The sequence below is a fragment of the Gobio gobio genome, assembly GCF_949357685.1.
Source record: "Gobio gobio genome assembly, chromosome: 8".
Taxonomy (NCBI): Eukaryota; Metazoa; Chordata; class Actinopteri; order Cypriniformes; family Gobionidae; genus Gobio; species Gobio gobio.
In genome coordinates this window covers 37071638-37087328 of record NC_137114.1, presented here as the reverse complement: position 1 = coordinate 37087328, position 15691 = coordinate 37071638, and the positions used below count along the sequence as shown (strand labels likewise).

At 41.2% G+C, this 15691-nt stretch overlaps 1 protein-coding gene across 2 annotated transcripts; it reads left to right on the top strand.

Moving 5' to 3' along the window:
* Positions 1 to 6: 6 nt before the first annotated feature.
* LOC307130221 (prolactin-releasing peptide receptor) lies at positions 7 to 8243 on the top strand. Of its 2 annotated transcripts, XM_079823176.1 has the most exons (3): positions 7 to 917; positions 3735 to 3971; positions 5048 to 8243. In XM_079823176.1, the coding sequence occupies exon 3, from the start codon at positions 5054 to 5056 to the stop codon at positions 6185 to 6187; it is 1134 nt and encodes a 377-aa protein (XP_079679302.1). In that variant the 5' UTR covers positions 7 to 917; positions 3735 to 3971; positions 5048 to 5053; the 3' UTR covers positions 6188 to 8243. The 2 variants fall into 2 exon arrangements, with proteins under 2 accessions (XP_079679302.1, XP_079679303.1); XM_079823177.1 differs by lacking the exon at positions 7 to 917 and having other exon boundaries at positions 3874 to 3971; positions 5052 to 8237.
* Positions 8244 to 15691: the final 7448 nt, after the last annotated feature.

The following is a 15691-nucleotide window of genomic DNA, read 5'->3' as shown; positions in this document are numbered from 1 at the left end:
TTACTTGAGACTCTTGCTGAGTATTCGGAGACAAGCGGACAGACAAAACTAGATGCAGATAACCTATTTCCACAGATGCAAACAAAAAAGTTAATTTTTATGCTTGTATTTTGCAAGTTGTTTCAGTGCAGCGATTTTGCCACAAAGGGACTGCAAAGTCCAGCAATCTGTGTGACAGACTGCATCTCCTTAATTGAAACATTGAAAGCCACCTGTGCCACTTTTCGAGATGATTCAGATTCAGATGGTGACTTTGACAAAGTGCTCAGATTGACGGAGGAGGGATAAATACGAGATGGCATGCTGGGATGTGATATTGTCTCGTGAGTGAAAGTTTAGTCAGTCTATTATCACCACAACATTGGGAAAAACATCTGCTATCAAGAATAATGGGGATCTGAGGGCACTCTGGAACTGTATTCTGGACAACCAGGTGGCTGAATTGAACAGCCGATTTAAAGACAACTCCTACGGAATAATGCAAGCTTCAGCTGCCCTCATCCCAGGATCCACCACTTTTGGCACACAAGAACTGCTAAAATCTCCATGCAGCTTGTATGGGATAACGGGATAACAGATGCAGAATTTGCCTTTTTTACCCAATTCATCAAGGGCAAAGCTGACAAAGACAAAATGCCCTCACTAATTGAATTGTTGGATGCCTGCGCTGCTGATATTTTCCCCGGAATGAACCGTCTGTTAAATGCCATCCTCACACTACCCATGATGTCCTGCAGTGTTGAAAGACTTTTCTCCACACAGGATCAACCCTCGCTTGAGAGCATCAATGGTAACTGAACGCTTGAACAATTTGACCCTGTTGTCTTTCGAAAGAGAACTGACAGAAACACTGGTTTATGACGAGATCATCAGCATCTTTAATTCAAAACCCAGGCGACTCCGCCTTGTGTAGCCAGGTAAGGTAGGCCATGGTTTTCTTTAAATGTAGGCCCGCCGTGGCCTGACAGCAGAATGAGACTATTAATATTAATAAGAACTTAATGTTCTAACATTACTTAACTTAACATTACATTAATGCTATTAATAAGCTTAATGTGCACTATAGACTACCGTATCGAATGCAATGTTGCTTTTTTAAGGAAGCTAAATGTTATGTTATGTACGTGGGGGTTAAGCTCAGCCTCTTGTTCAGGGCCAGGATATTCGTTCAGTTAACATGAACTTCCTTTAAATGTGCACTGAATAGAGGTTTATGTTGTTGTTGTTTTTTGTTTTTGTTTTGTTAGAGCTACGTGCCCCCTAATTGATCTGCTCTATGCACTATAGGCTACAATGTTGCCTTTTTGTGAATGATATGTTCCTGGCTCGGTTGCCATAGCCTATGTTATAGGGCGTATGTATTTAGCACAGTTTTGACAGCAGATGAAATGAAAACTACAAAATACGTAGGCTAATAAACAATATTTTTTTACCATTAATTATTTATTCATGCGTTACTCATGACTGTTTATTCCCTAAAAAATGTAAATGTAATTTTTATCACTAATGCACAATACTATTGAGACGTGATGGAAATTACACTGAGGTGGAAAATATTAATGACATTTTATAATGACAAAATTCTGTAATCTATATAGGCTACTGTTGGAAACTCTTCCTAGACAAATTAAAGGTCCCATGGCTTGGATTTTTTATTTTATTTATAATATATTCTGTGTACTTATATTGTTAGTATGATTTTTACATCATAAAATGTCATAATTTAGAAATAAAAGGCATTTTTTCTATACTGATATTTGCCCTCTGCCTGAATGGCCTGTTTCAAAGGGCGTATCTGCTGTGAGACTTCAGTAAAAACGCCCACTGTTGTGATTGGCTGACATCTTTGCATTTGAAATGAGTAGTAGAACTTGTAGTGGAGGGGGCGTGGTTTAACGAGGTCTACGAGGCACGAGCCTGCCAGATAGACGGATGGACCTGAGTTCACTTCTCATCAGTTCTCTCAGCACGTCTCAGTTCAGTGAACTGTTGTAGTTACTAGCATATACTTCAGGTTATTAGTTTATTTCTAGTCGGAGGGACTGTCACTCATGTCAGAAAGTTAGTAACTTTAGTAAATTATGGATCAGCGTTGACTCGAGACGTGAACCGTTTAGAACGATTCAGCCCGATTTGGTGAACTGGTTCGACCAGTTCACTAAAAAGAACCTGTTCAAAAGAACAATTCGGTCGCGAACCAGACATCACTAGTGGACCAGAGATTGCTAACAAAGTGATATCGAGTTGTGAGAGTGCTGTCAGTGCAAGTTTATTTTGTTTGTATCTGAGAGTTCTGAATAAACAGTCCCAGTCACGCCGAGCCCGTCTTCCTCCTTATTCTACCAACTTTGTAACACATGTAATGTACCATTACAGCTGTCGAGATGAACGAGTAAATGTTGATTATAGCATTATTTTTAGATAGTTTCCTATCATATGAAAAGCGTCAGTGACGCGCATTGAGTATACAGCGCAAACAAAGACACAACAGCGCAGTAATCGAATGTAATCCAGTTTATTGTGGGGATAGCTGGCTAGCCTAGCCCGGATACCCCGCACTTACCCCCCTTCTGCTTAATCTCGCGCCGCGTATGGCGCCTCCGCTGTGGGCCAGATGCAGTACTGGGGGTCGGTGATGTTGAAGGCCAGTGCAGCCCGAGCTTCGGCGTGTGTGAGGTTTATCTCTAAAGATGTGGCTCTGCCGATGTTGAGCAGAAACTCACAACTGTATGCACATTTTAGAACAGATAGACATGACGAGGACGTACAAAAACACTGACTCGCAAGATAGAAAACACGAAAACACTGTTATGTCGGGAGAGAGAGAAGCCGCAGCTTGTGCATGAATGATAAAGTTCTGTGTGAACTTGAATTATTAGCTACACATCAGAAATCACTGATCACAGATCAGAAGGAACTGAAAAAACTTCTGTTTTCATTTGTACATCCAAACACTGAGAAACTGCCAGCATTCACTCGTTCACAAGCCATGATCTCTCGAGGACAAACAAACATGGCGCTCGCATGGGCATGCCAAATTCTCTGGGCGGAGGAAAGGGAGATAACCATATCTGTTATGACATCATAACAGGAAAATTCAAGATCAGCTCGTCTGAGCTGTAATTTTCTCAAAGGCAGAGAAAGACAGCCAGAACTCGGTTTACACCGATCAAAAAATTATAGCCACTTGGGGACAATATTTAGGCTAGGGGAACTCATATTAATGTTGAAAAACCTCATAAAATGAAAATGTCATGCCATGGGACCTTTAAACTATTAGAGTGTGAAAAGTATTTTAAGAGTGTTATATTTATTTTCTAAATGTCCACAAAGCCAAAGATCCCATAGAATTTGAAGAAGCCACCAACTGCTCTAGGGAATTCAGCAACCACCTGTTTTGTTTTTTGTTTTTTGTTTTATTCTGTGTGGTGAGCATTAGAGTTCCAATCACGTGCATTGCCACACTTATATTTCCAAAATTATCAGCAGCTCACAGATAGCAAGCTGGGAAAGTGAAAAACGATCTCAAAAAGAGATTAAAGACTGAGTCGCGCCTCTGTGTGTATTCACATTTAGAGAGAGAGTGAGTGAAAGAAAGAGGTTGGTCTCAGAAGGAGAACCGTGTCTCTTTTCAGTCTTGTTCTTATTGCGGTTGTGACAGAAGACAGAGTCACTCTCCCCTTTTCTCCCTCTCCCTCTCCCCCCCTCTCTCTCTCTCTCTCATTCCTTCTCAGCCTCCAGCAACCCACTCCACCACAGACCATTGAGTCGGTGGTCTGCACCTCACTATCCACTCTCCTCCTGTGAGACAGTGGTAAATGACATCAGATACACACTACTGCATGGAAAACTGGGCACAGAGTATCATTTATGGATGTGGAAATGTGGAGATGAACAATAACTTAACTGTGGACCAACACTGAGGAACATCAAAGCCGCACCTTGCTATACATCAAGATTTTGAGCAGCAGGTACTCTTTCTTTCTGCCTTTTTCATTTCCTCTCACAAACACGCACTTGCTTTTCATTCACATTGCATGTGCCTTTTCAAACCTGAGCTGTAAATGGCATTTCTTTTTTAAAACACTTTTTATTCATTACTTTTCCACACATACAGTAGTGGATTGTTGCATTTGTGTTGCATTGTTAATTAAAAAAGAGTGGATTTAATTCAATTTGATTGAGTAATCAAGTTTGTATTCAATTGCTTTAGTCCTAGCTAATGATTAAAAACTGATTCAAATTTGATCAGTCTGCAACATCACTGCATCTGTTTTGTCTCATTCTGACCACCAGCTGCCTGACAGCTTTACTGGCGGCTGATGCCGCCATCAGATTACATTTCTCATTTGACACAGTAATATCAGTGTTTTTATTTGTACTAAATCTCCATCACTGTTTAAAATGATGGCATATTTGGAACGCATTGTATCCTAGTGCAAATTGTAATTTAGGCAAAATTAGATAAGGCATTAGTTAGTTATTAGTTGATTAACACATGATATTTATTATCATTATTATTACTTTGTGGCCTTTTCCACTCATACCTACTGTGATATGATTGCTACTGTAATCATGCATTCATGTAATCACACAAAAAAATTCTGTGTAATGGTGTTTGATATATACTCAGGAAGTAATTATAGTCATCAAATGCTCATTTTTCTCCATTCATAAGGCCTGATATCCAATAGATCCATATTAATTACCTCTGCCAGACAACGTGGCTTTAAAAAAAGTTTCCTCTAGATAATTCTAAATCATAACACTGTAATTAGACTTTATGACTCACTTGGAGAAAAAATAAACAGCTTTGACAATTAATTGGATCTGTGGAACGCAGCCATTCTGCTTTGCGCTTAGAGGGTGCTCAAGTCTCATCAAGACAGAAGGAAAAAGTCTTTAAAAGGGTTCCATCAAGAGCATGGCAACAGCGTTTCCATGTGCCAATCTCACACTCAGTTTATCTCTAACAGTTGAGTGAGTGAATGTGTACCGGTGTGTGCGTGATGGACATCGTAGTTGTTCATGAATGTTTTTGTTACAGGTAGAAATGGATCCTCTCCTGGAACAAGTTCTAGCTGGCTTTAACGCAACCCTCGGAGCTTCGAATCGAACAGACCCCCTGGATAAATTCTCAGGAACCCAGCTGCTGTGGCGCTTCAAACCTCTGTTTATTCCGCTCTACGCCTTAGTTGTTGTTGTAGCTGGTGTCGGGAACAGTTTCCTCCTTGCCTGCATTCTGTCAGACAAGAAGCTCCACAATGCCACCAATTTCTTTATTGGCAACCTGGCAGCTGGGGATTTGCTGATGTGCCTGAGCTGTGTGCCGTTGACCGCGTCGTACGCTTTTGATGCACGTGGTTGGGCATTCGGACGGCCAATGTGCCACCTTATTCCTCTGCTGCAAGGTGCAACGGTCTTCGCCTCTGTATTATCCCTCACTGCCATCGCCATGGACCGCTACGTGGTGGTGGCGTACCCGATACGGAGGCGTATCTCCGTGTGGGGCTGTGGTGCTGTGGCATTGGGCGTCTGGGCAGTTTCGTTGGCCCTTGCCGCTCCCCCTTCCCTTCACACACGCTATGTGGACCTGCGACCAAGTGGAATGGAGCTGGTAGTATGCGAGGAGTTCTGGCTGGGTACCGAACGACAGCGCCTACTCTACTCCTGCTTCTTCTTGTTGGCGTCCTACATGATCCCACTGCTGTCTGTAAGCATCTCTTACTGTGCCATCAGTGTGCACCTGCGCAAACACACATTGCCTGGGGAGCCCTCCCATAGCCAGCAGCGATGGAGCAAGCAGCGGCGCAAGACTTTCTCCCTTCTGGTGGCTTCTGTGCTTGCCTTTGCCCTCTGCTGGCTCCCACTGCAAGTCCTCAATCTCCTTCTGGATCTAGACTCAGACTTCCAGATTGTGGACAAACGCTACGTCAATGTTCTGCAGGTCAGTTGCCACCTGATAGCCATGAGCTCAGCCTGCTACAACCCCTTCATCTATGCCTCGTTGCACAGCAAGGTCCGCATGCACCTGCGGGGTTACCTCTGCCCCTGCAGACGTAGTGGGCAGGAGCTATTCTCTCACTGTGCCTCCCGCAACCCTGCCATCTGCCTGACGCTCATCTCCGAGGTAGCGGTGAAGGAGAACCAATCATCTGAAAGCCCTGTCCCTGACAGTTGCCTCTGAAGATTCGCGGCACATACTAATCAGAAGGAGCACTCAGACAGTAAGGAGGTTTTGCAGCTCTGGAGAGGTGTTCCAGCCAATATTCGATGTTCTTATCTGAAAACGAAGGCTTTGTTGTTGGTGGGCTTTTCTGTCATGAGGACTAAAAAGAATACTCAGGCTCTCAGCTTTGTTTTGATGTTGCTGTGGACATTAGTGATACAGGCTCAAGATTCCCTCAGAGTACATCTCTTTGACCTTGAATGAAAACTCCTGATGTTAAACAAAGATTTACAGTGCAGCTTTTAGTTCAGGAGGAAATCTGTTTGGGAATACCCTGTCTTTGAACCCACCAAGGCCAAGGGGAATATCGGCAAACCACAACTATATGTTGCCTGCTCTTTTTGACTTATTTTTCTTGCCTTCTTTTTCTCTGCTAATAGCAAGTAGCCAGGAAAATATCAGGTGTTTTGGCTGGGGTACCTTTCCCATCCCCTCTGACATTTATACGATAAGCAGTTAGTTCTGTTCCTTTAGCTCAGACCCATGTCAGAAAGTGATGCAGAACATCTTCTAAACCCCCTCAGCCTCACAAGCCTCTAAGAATCACTGCAGGACTGATATAGATCACTGTTCGGAAATTTGCCCCCAGAGCCTCTCACTCTCAAGTCCAGACACTCTCAAGAGGGCTCTGACAGTCGGAGTTCAATCAAATGACAGGCTTTTGCCTCTGATAATGGACTGCACACTCTGCAGCACACTTTAACCTTAAGACACATACCAGGCACATAGCTCGCACTGGAACACTTCTATATTTCTGAGGATAGGCATAGTTCTATGAAATGTCCAACAGAGTGAGCCTGACCTTTTGTAGGTGGCAGGAGCTAAAGTGAGGATAATTTCACAGGAGCAAGTGCACGTTGTTTTGCTATTATATGGTTTTGTCATTTCCCTTGGAGAGCTGTGAGAATTGATGTCTCATTTTGACAGTTCTCTGGAGGTGTGAGAGACTTAATTAGATGATCTACAATGCATTCACACTACACTACATTACTCATCAAGTCAACCATTTCTCAGATGAATAAACAAGAGTTTTTGACCCAAAAGATTTATGAAACATAATGGTAGAATGTCACTGCGTGTGTGTTTGTGTGACAGAACTAAAGCCATGCGGTTCATGGTTTTTTCACACTGTGCAAATTCTTCATGTGCATTTGAATAGTTGCTTGTCAGATTTTAATATGTGACCCCAATGAGATCTTGGGTAAAATTCAAAGCACACTATGCAACATTAAAGGCACAATATGTAAGGTTTTTAGATTAAAATATCCAAAAACCACTAGAACAATGTTATATATTTTGTTGACCTGTGTACGTACTTTATTCCAAAAGTTTCCAACAATGTGTAAATCCAGTGTTTTAACCAGTGTTACGAACATAATGAATGCTCAGAGACCAGTGTTTCACACAGGTCTCTCTCATTAGCATTCGCATTAATACAATTTTAATAAATTCGCTCATTCCTGAACATGATTTTTGCCCGAGTCCGTCGGATTCCTTTCCATCGGCTGTGGTGGTGAAGAGTCAAGACTACAACTCCCACGATTCCACGCTCATTCGTGGCGCCTTTGTTTTGAATAAGCAACCTCTAGTGGTAAAACTTACATACTGTGCCTTTAAATATTTTCCGTCCTTGTCAATTCTTACATCTTAATATGCATGTGAAATCTCCTTGAGCTACATGAGAAATGTTTTGCCTGAAAAAAAAAAAACCTCACTGGACAAAGAGGTCATAGACTGCTCATTCTTTAGAGTGAACTAGACGTAATGTAGTATATGATTTAAAAAAAAAAAATGAAATTGCTTATAATATAGATGAACAGTTTTAATAGAGAGATTTTTATCTCACTCCATACACACCGGTCACTGACTAGCTGATTCTATGCTATGACAGTGTGGATTACAATCTGTGTGAATGTAATCACATAATAGATAACGTCTACTGTCACTATGGGTGACCTTTTGGAATTGTGTTACCTTGTAAATGTGAGTAAAATGCAAAACTTTCAGCTGTGTTCGAAAGAGTCTTGTCATTTATTAGAAAGGTTATATTACATGATCAGATATTTCACAACTTGCAGTATGTGCACAGGTTCGCACACAAGTAAAATTAGTAACAGGAATCAACAAACAATCTGTTTCCACATGAATGTAGGCACATACAATTTTTTGATTACATACATAGGCACAGTGGGTAGAGGATGAAGCAAAAGTTGGTACAATTATGCCATGCGAGATATGCCTGTGAATGGATCTGCATGCTAATTATCACATCTAGCCACCAACGCTGATTGCTAGCCTAGCACAAGGACACCAGTGGCGAGATGCCCAGTGTGCACAGGGGGGGGGGAAAGACCTAGCCGTTGATACAAAGGTTCCCTAATAAGAACTTGTGTATTCCCTGCAGTCAACATGTCCGGACCACCTAATTTCATACAGTGGGTCCCTTTGCAATGGGAGCTCAGTAGCAAAAATGCTAATAGGCATGATTCAAAATAGATGACAAATAGACCCCCAGGACCTTGATGAAACAGCGAGAGGCAGCAACAGTGTGTCACCCCATGTTGAGCATTATGAGTAAGCATATAGTCACAGCTAATATTCCACACTTGGGTATCTTTGAAAAGTCTGAGTACAGTTTGTGACGTTCAGATTTCTTCTGTGAGAGAATTTCCATCCCTCCATTTAATCTTATTGTTGACTCATTGTCTCAGTTGAGATATTAAAGATGTGTCCTTTGTGATTTTTCCTTTCCATGAGAGTGCTCAGACAAAACATCTCAATATCTGCTAAATATAGCATGCGGTAGGCCTATATCTACATAATTTACTAAACTTTCTATCCAGAAAAATAGACTATTTTACTTTTCCACAGAACATATTAGAAAAATCACTGAAGTGAGAGTGTAGGTCTAATGGTGTCATTAAGCTTAGAGCAGCTTTGCAGAGGAATAGGTAAAAGAAGACAGCAGACTTGAAGATTCCAGCAGGTATTATGATGCGGTGGAAACAAACACATTCTGCAGGCTGGCACCAGGTTTCATAAAGAGCAGCTGTTGTTATTGGTTCCAATGTCAAACAAATCTGGCTGTTTAAGATTGAACTGGAAATAAATCAGACACAAGGGGGTGCGATGAATGCATTCTAGGCGTGAATTGTGTCTTTTTTTGAAAATTTAACTCAATCAGTATGGCATGGATTAAGAAAATAATTGAGATTTGTCACACAATAAAAACAGAGCAACAACATTTTAACATATTTCTGATTTAAAGCTGTCCAAGTCAGTGTTTACCAACTCTGTTTCTGTAACAGTAACAAATGCCAATGCCTTATTAATAAACTTTTACATTTTATTTAGCAGGACATTAGACATCCAACTTTGTGCTAGCTACTGTCAGGATTGGGGAAGGGAAAGGAGCGAGGACTCAAATGCAGGAGGAATCTTAGATTTATTAAATGAAAAAACAAAAACAAACACCCACGAGGGGGAAAAACAAACTAAAACTTACAAAACATCAAGATCAGGGAACAAGAAGCCAACGGGAAGCACACAACGAGAAACAGAAGCCAATGATCCAGCACAGGACTGCAAACACAAGGAGATTAAATAGGGAACAAACAAGGCAGGTAATGAGGGAAAGCAGGTGGAATAAAGTAACCAATAATCAGATTAAAGGGGTGGGGTCAAGACAACAGACAGGAGAGCACATGACACAAGGAACACGTGACGAGCCATGTGCTCACACCAAACATGACAAACACAAGCACATGGCCAGCAATGACAAATACCAGCCATGTGCTCACACAAAGACAAGACAGACATGTGACATAACCCCCTCCTTACGGAGCGGCTACCAGATGCTCCACCAGAAAACACAAAAAGTTCAGGAGGGAGGTGGAGAACAGACAGAGCAGATGGGACTGCCCAGAAAGTCCTAGAAGGGACCAGAGAGGGGCAAGAGAGTGGAACCAAGGAGGCTCAGGCAGGCCTGGAATCCTGGCAGATGACCAGGGCGGGACGGTAGGGACGGACCAGGCGGGCTCCGGTGTCTCTGGATCCCCGACCGGAAGTCAGGGAGGGTCGGGTGGGTCTGGAATCCTAACAGGAAGCCAGGGTGGGTCAGGCGGTCCGAATCTTTGGCAGGCAGCCAGGGTGGCACGCACAGTTCAGAGGGCCAGGGCGGCTCACACAGTTCAGGGGGCCAGGGCTGCGCACAAAGTTCAAAAGGCATAGTCCTCCCTGGACTCGGAATAGGAGGCGGAGTCCTTTCTGGACTTGGGACTGGGGACGGAGTCCTCTCTGGACTCAGAACAGAAGGAGACGGCACCCTCTCTGGACGCTGGTCAGTGGCTGAAACCATCTCTGGACACTGGTCAGTGGCTGAAACATTCTCTGGACGCTGGTCAGTGGCTGGAGCCATCTCTGGACTTGGGACTGGGGACGGAGTCCTCTCTGGACTCAGAACAGAAGGAGACGGCACCCTCTCTGGACGCTGGTCAGTGGCTGAAACCATCTCTGGACACTGGTCAGTGGCTGAAACATTCTCTGGACGCTGATCAGTGGCTGGAGCCATCTCTGGACTTGGGACTGGGGACGGAGTCCTCTCTGGACTCAGAACAGAAGGAGACGGCACCCTCTCTGGACGCTGGTCAGTGGCTGAAACCATCTCTGGACACTGGTCAGTGGCTGAAACCATCTCTGGACGCTGGTCAGTGGCTGGAGCCATCTCTGGACGCTGGCCAGTGGCTGGAGCCATCTCTGGATGCTGGCCAGTGGCTGAGCCATCTCTGGATGCTGGCCAGCGGCTGGAGCCATCTCTGGATGCTGGCCAGCGGCTGGAGCCATCTCTGGATGCTGGCCAGTGGCTGGAGCCATCTCTGGACGCTGGCCAGCATGCACTCAAAGAGAGGACAGGTGACCGTTCACGCTGAGCCCTTCCTCCGCTGATTCCTCATAATGGATGGAACGTTATGTCAGGGTTGGGGAAGGGAAAGGAGCAAGGACTCAAATACAGGAGGAATCTTAGATTTATTAAATGAAAAAAACAGCTACACAACTATTGTATGCCTGTATTTTATTTTTATGAACAATATCAATTAATTAACAATCAATTTTTGGAATTGTTGAATATATTACGAAATAACAGATGAACTACTTACTGTTGAAGCTGTTGGAACTGCAGTGTTTCCGAAATTTGCAGTGGTCAGGTTGTATAACTCACAGCTCTCTACAAATTCTACAAAGACGTGAACACATTTTACAAGCCTTAAGTTTGAAATTACTTTAAAGGGGTCATGATGTGAGATATAAAATTTGCCTTGATCTTTTGATACATGTTAAAAAATCCTGCAAGTTTTATAGCTTAAAAACGTCCTCTTCATCATAAACAAAGCATTTATTTAATCAACCGCCAAAAACTGCTCCAGTGACAGGCTGGAGTGTCCTTTGTATTTGAGGTGTTGTTGGTTCATTGTCCTGCGATTCGGGATCAGACTAGAACATGTATGGGCCAGGGCTCGCAAAAACCGCTAGCCTGACATCCCGGGAGTTAATGTGTTTTCCAGTATCACCGGCCTGCTCTTAAATAGTGAAATAAAATTCCTTTCTTGATGTGTGTTGTTCACTCTCTTGACTTGATATTTGAAGGAAAAATACAAATTACGGAAGTTTTGAACATGCTGATTTGTCTGCAGTGAAGTTTTGCTAATGCACGTACTTGGCGTGTGTGTGTGCGTGCGTGCGTCCGAGTGTGTGTGTGTTAGTGATGTGCGGTTCGTGGTTATATCAACTGATCGGGCAGGCCAAGTAATACAAAATAACATTCCAATTAATTGCGGGTGGATGAGAGATAAATCATTATGTTTGTTTGATAAAGACATTTTGCGAGCCCTCTGGGCGAATCATTCCGGTTGCTTTTTTTCCACATATTTTCAAAACAATTTCCCACATGTACTGAAGGGGGAGTCGAAACTCATTATAATATGCAAAACTGTTATCCAATCATAGCAGTGGGGATTTACTTCCAAGTTTTTAATGCGGCATGCCCATAAAAACCAAGCGTTTCAAGAGCTAGGCTCAAAATCAGGGTAGAAAACGTATTAATTATGATGTTTTTGAATGTAAAAACCATGCGAATTATGGATCATAAGTTGACCTCAGACAACAGTATAAAAAAATCCTATGAAATGACGTTAGCCAGTCATAACAGTGGCCATTTACTGACAAGCCTTAAAGAAGCCAGCCCTTTAAAATTAATAATTTCAGAGGGTCAGAATGAAGGTTGAAAATATTTTTTATTAACATTATAAGTGAATGTCAGGGAACATATTAAAATAAAAATAAAAAAAATCCATGTCATGACCGCTTTTATTCTGACATGGTTTGAACACAACTTTACAGGCACTGTATGCTAATGATTGATTGTTCTGTGTTGATTTATTGTCGTGTCATCTAATAATTAAAAATATAATTGTGTAATAATCTCACTAAGGTGGAAACTGCACAAACAACGCTTTAAAAATCTTTTTTTTTAATCTTCCATTTTTTTGGACAAACGCCCCAAATTCCTTATCAACCTCATCAATCAAGGTTTAGTCACAAGTTCTTTTTAATACTTTACATTTCGATTTTTACAATGGAAACTAATCAATCAAAAACTTACTTAAGCTGGACAATGATTTTCTTCTAGAGCTGCTGTACAGCCAAAACAATCTTTGTAGCAATAATTTCCTATTATCTCTGCTTTGAAACAATCTGTATTGTAAAAATGAAGGTGACTTGACTTGACATTGGTTAAATATTTGCAAACCCATAGACAGATATAAATGGTGACCAATAGTAGCTAATGAAAAAAAAATTATAATAATCACGAAATAAGGAGATGCAAGGTTTCCGCCCAGACAACAATAATATAGTTGTCTCACCACGATAAACTGGTATATGTATTTTTAACACTATAATATCATAATTCCTTTTATAACACTGGTAAAAATGACGCTTCTCATTAAGGAACATCAATGTATTTGAGTCTAGCATCCTAAAAACTGCACAAAAGGCTTTGATTTATAACTGTAGTTCCAGCTAGTAAGTTATTGATTCTTTCATTCATAAGTTCAATCTCCTGTGCTTTCATTTTAAGCCAAAAGAAAAATCACACCTAACTTTAAACTTTAGTTTTTTTTAACCATGGAAAATATACTCCAGGCCCAGTACTGACAATATGTTTCAGTGTAAGTGAGCATTGCAGGGGTGAAATGGTGCCTCAGGGAAACCATAGCAACCATTTTTAAGTTGCCACTCAAGTAATATTCATTTGGATTGTTCCCATTTGGCAGTGCATCACTTTCTCCTTTCACAATATTCCTATGGGAAACTGTACAAAATACAAATCCTAAATGGCAGCTGCCATAACAACAGTGATAACAACTACATCAAACAGAAATGTAGCAATGGCAATGGCCTCAAAAACACAAGATGGAAGCCTCTTTAATTTTAAATACCCACGACACCCCTCGCACACATGTAACATTTGGGATCAGTTTCATTGCCACCTCAATTTGTGCCGTGAGCCCTCTTAGCCTTAATGTGAACAGCAATCATGGTAGTCAGCTAGTTACAGATGCACTTATTTTACTGAAACTTCAAGTGTTTGCCCTGCATTTCCCAAGGTAAACCATGGAGGGATTTGCATAAATCTGCATAGGCCATTGAGAAGAGGAAATAACAATGAATGAGAAAAAAATGACTAAATGCACCAGACACTGAAATACAGGCGTGCTGTATTTGCACAGCCTTTAAAAATTGCATAAATTGGAATGACATTCACAGCTATCAGCTGCTAATCTGAATGCATTTTGCTTTTTAAAATTGTGGCTTCGAACAGCTGTAGACCTATAAATGAGAACCACTTAAATTGTCCTGGTGCGCGATATGAAATTGCATTATTATCAAGTAATTATTTGAGAGATGATTATGTGGCTTTGCCGTCTGGACATTTTTGAAACGATCAGGAGCTCTTAGTATTCTGTGTACTCTGTACGCTCAATAAATAAAGAAAAGAAACAACCTTAATCAATACTTCTCTGAGGAGGAGAGATGAATAGAGGTCTTGCTCATACGCCCCTGTCTTGGTATCTCATTTCGTTCACATTCAAATACACTGTGAATAAAGACAGATCCGTCATGCACAGGCCTCCTCAGATTGAACCAAGTGAATTTTTCAATGCAGTGTACAGTATGTATATTTGTTTGCTTTTTTTTTAAATGCTGTGGCAGAGATCTCACATTTAAAGAGCTGTCTTTAAGACAAAAACACATGATAATCACAGCCTGTCACGAGCAAAATCAATTTTACTTGATTAAAAATAGCAACCAAGTGAGTTGTCTTCAAAAAAATTGTTCCCCCAATAATTAAAATTCTTTTACCATTTACTCACCCTCATGTCGTTCCAAACCTGTGTGACTTTCGGCAGCTTGGAACACAAAAGAAGTTACTTTAACTAATATTTTTTTGTCCATACAGTGAAAGTCAGTGGGGTCCAAAACAACACTATACTCCATTGACTTTTATTCTGTAGGGGGGGAAAAACTCATCTTCTTTTGTGTTCTGCACAAAAAATAAATGCATCTTCATGTTTTTTACATGGTGCCTCTGTGACTTATTTCATCACAACTCATATGATACTGATTTGTTCGATTGGAACAGTTTGCTCCCTCTTACCAAGAGCTCATGCTGTGTGTCTTCAAGACAGAAGTGTCAATTTTTCTAACTTGCCAGAAATAGGTGTCACTGGGTCAACCATTACCAAATAGCAGAAAAATGCTTCTGGAAAAACTGAAATGGAATGGAAAAGCTCCTGTGCCAGAGAGTTAATATAAACTATAATTTAGTCTTCTTTATCTTTTTTCTTGTGGTTCTTGTAGAATTGTCTAACAGAGTAAGGCAGGTAAATCTGCTGCAGTTATACATCTTCCTTGAGTAGAAACTATTTGCAAATAAAAGATTTAATGAAGGTATTTTATCTAAAGGCCTGTTCATACCAAGAACAAACTAAATACGGTAAAGGATAACTATCTATAACGATAACAGCATACAAACCAACGCATAAGATCATTCTATTTATTATAAGCGCATGTTGAAGTTGTTGTGTACTCACTACTGCTTTAAATGCTCATGCTTTAAAGCAAGATGGATTCTGATTGGCTGGTAATGTTTTAATAATTTATCAGCTGAAAAAGTCTTGTTGAAAGTCTCATTCCTCTGTGCTGTTATTGTAGTTGTGGTGTGGAGTCTGCTATTCTTTTAAAATTAGAACGATTTTTAAAGCTATATCTTTATCGATCATCGATGACTCTCTCAGAAGACATTAAAGGGTAACTTCAGTGATTTAGCATTAGGCTTTGTATCAGTAGAAACCCGTAGTATATTCAAATTATGGTACTTTACCCCCTCATATCCCCCTGAGA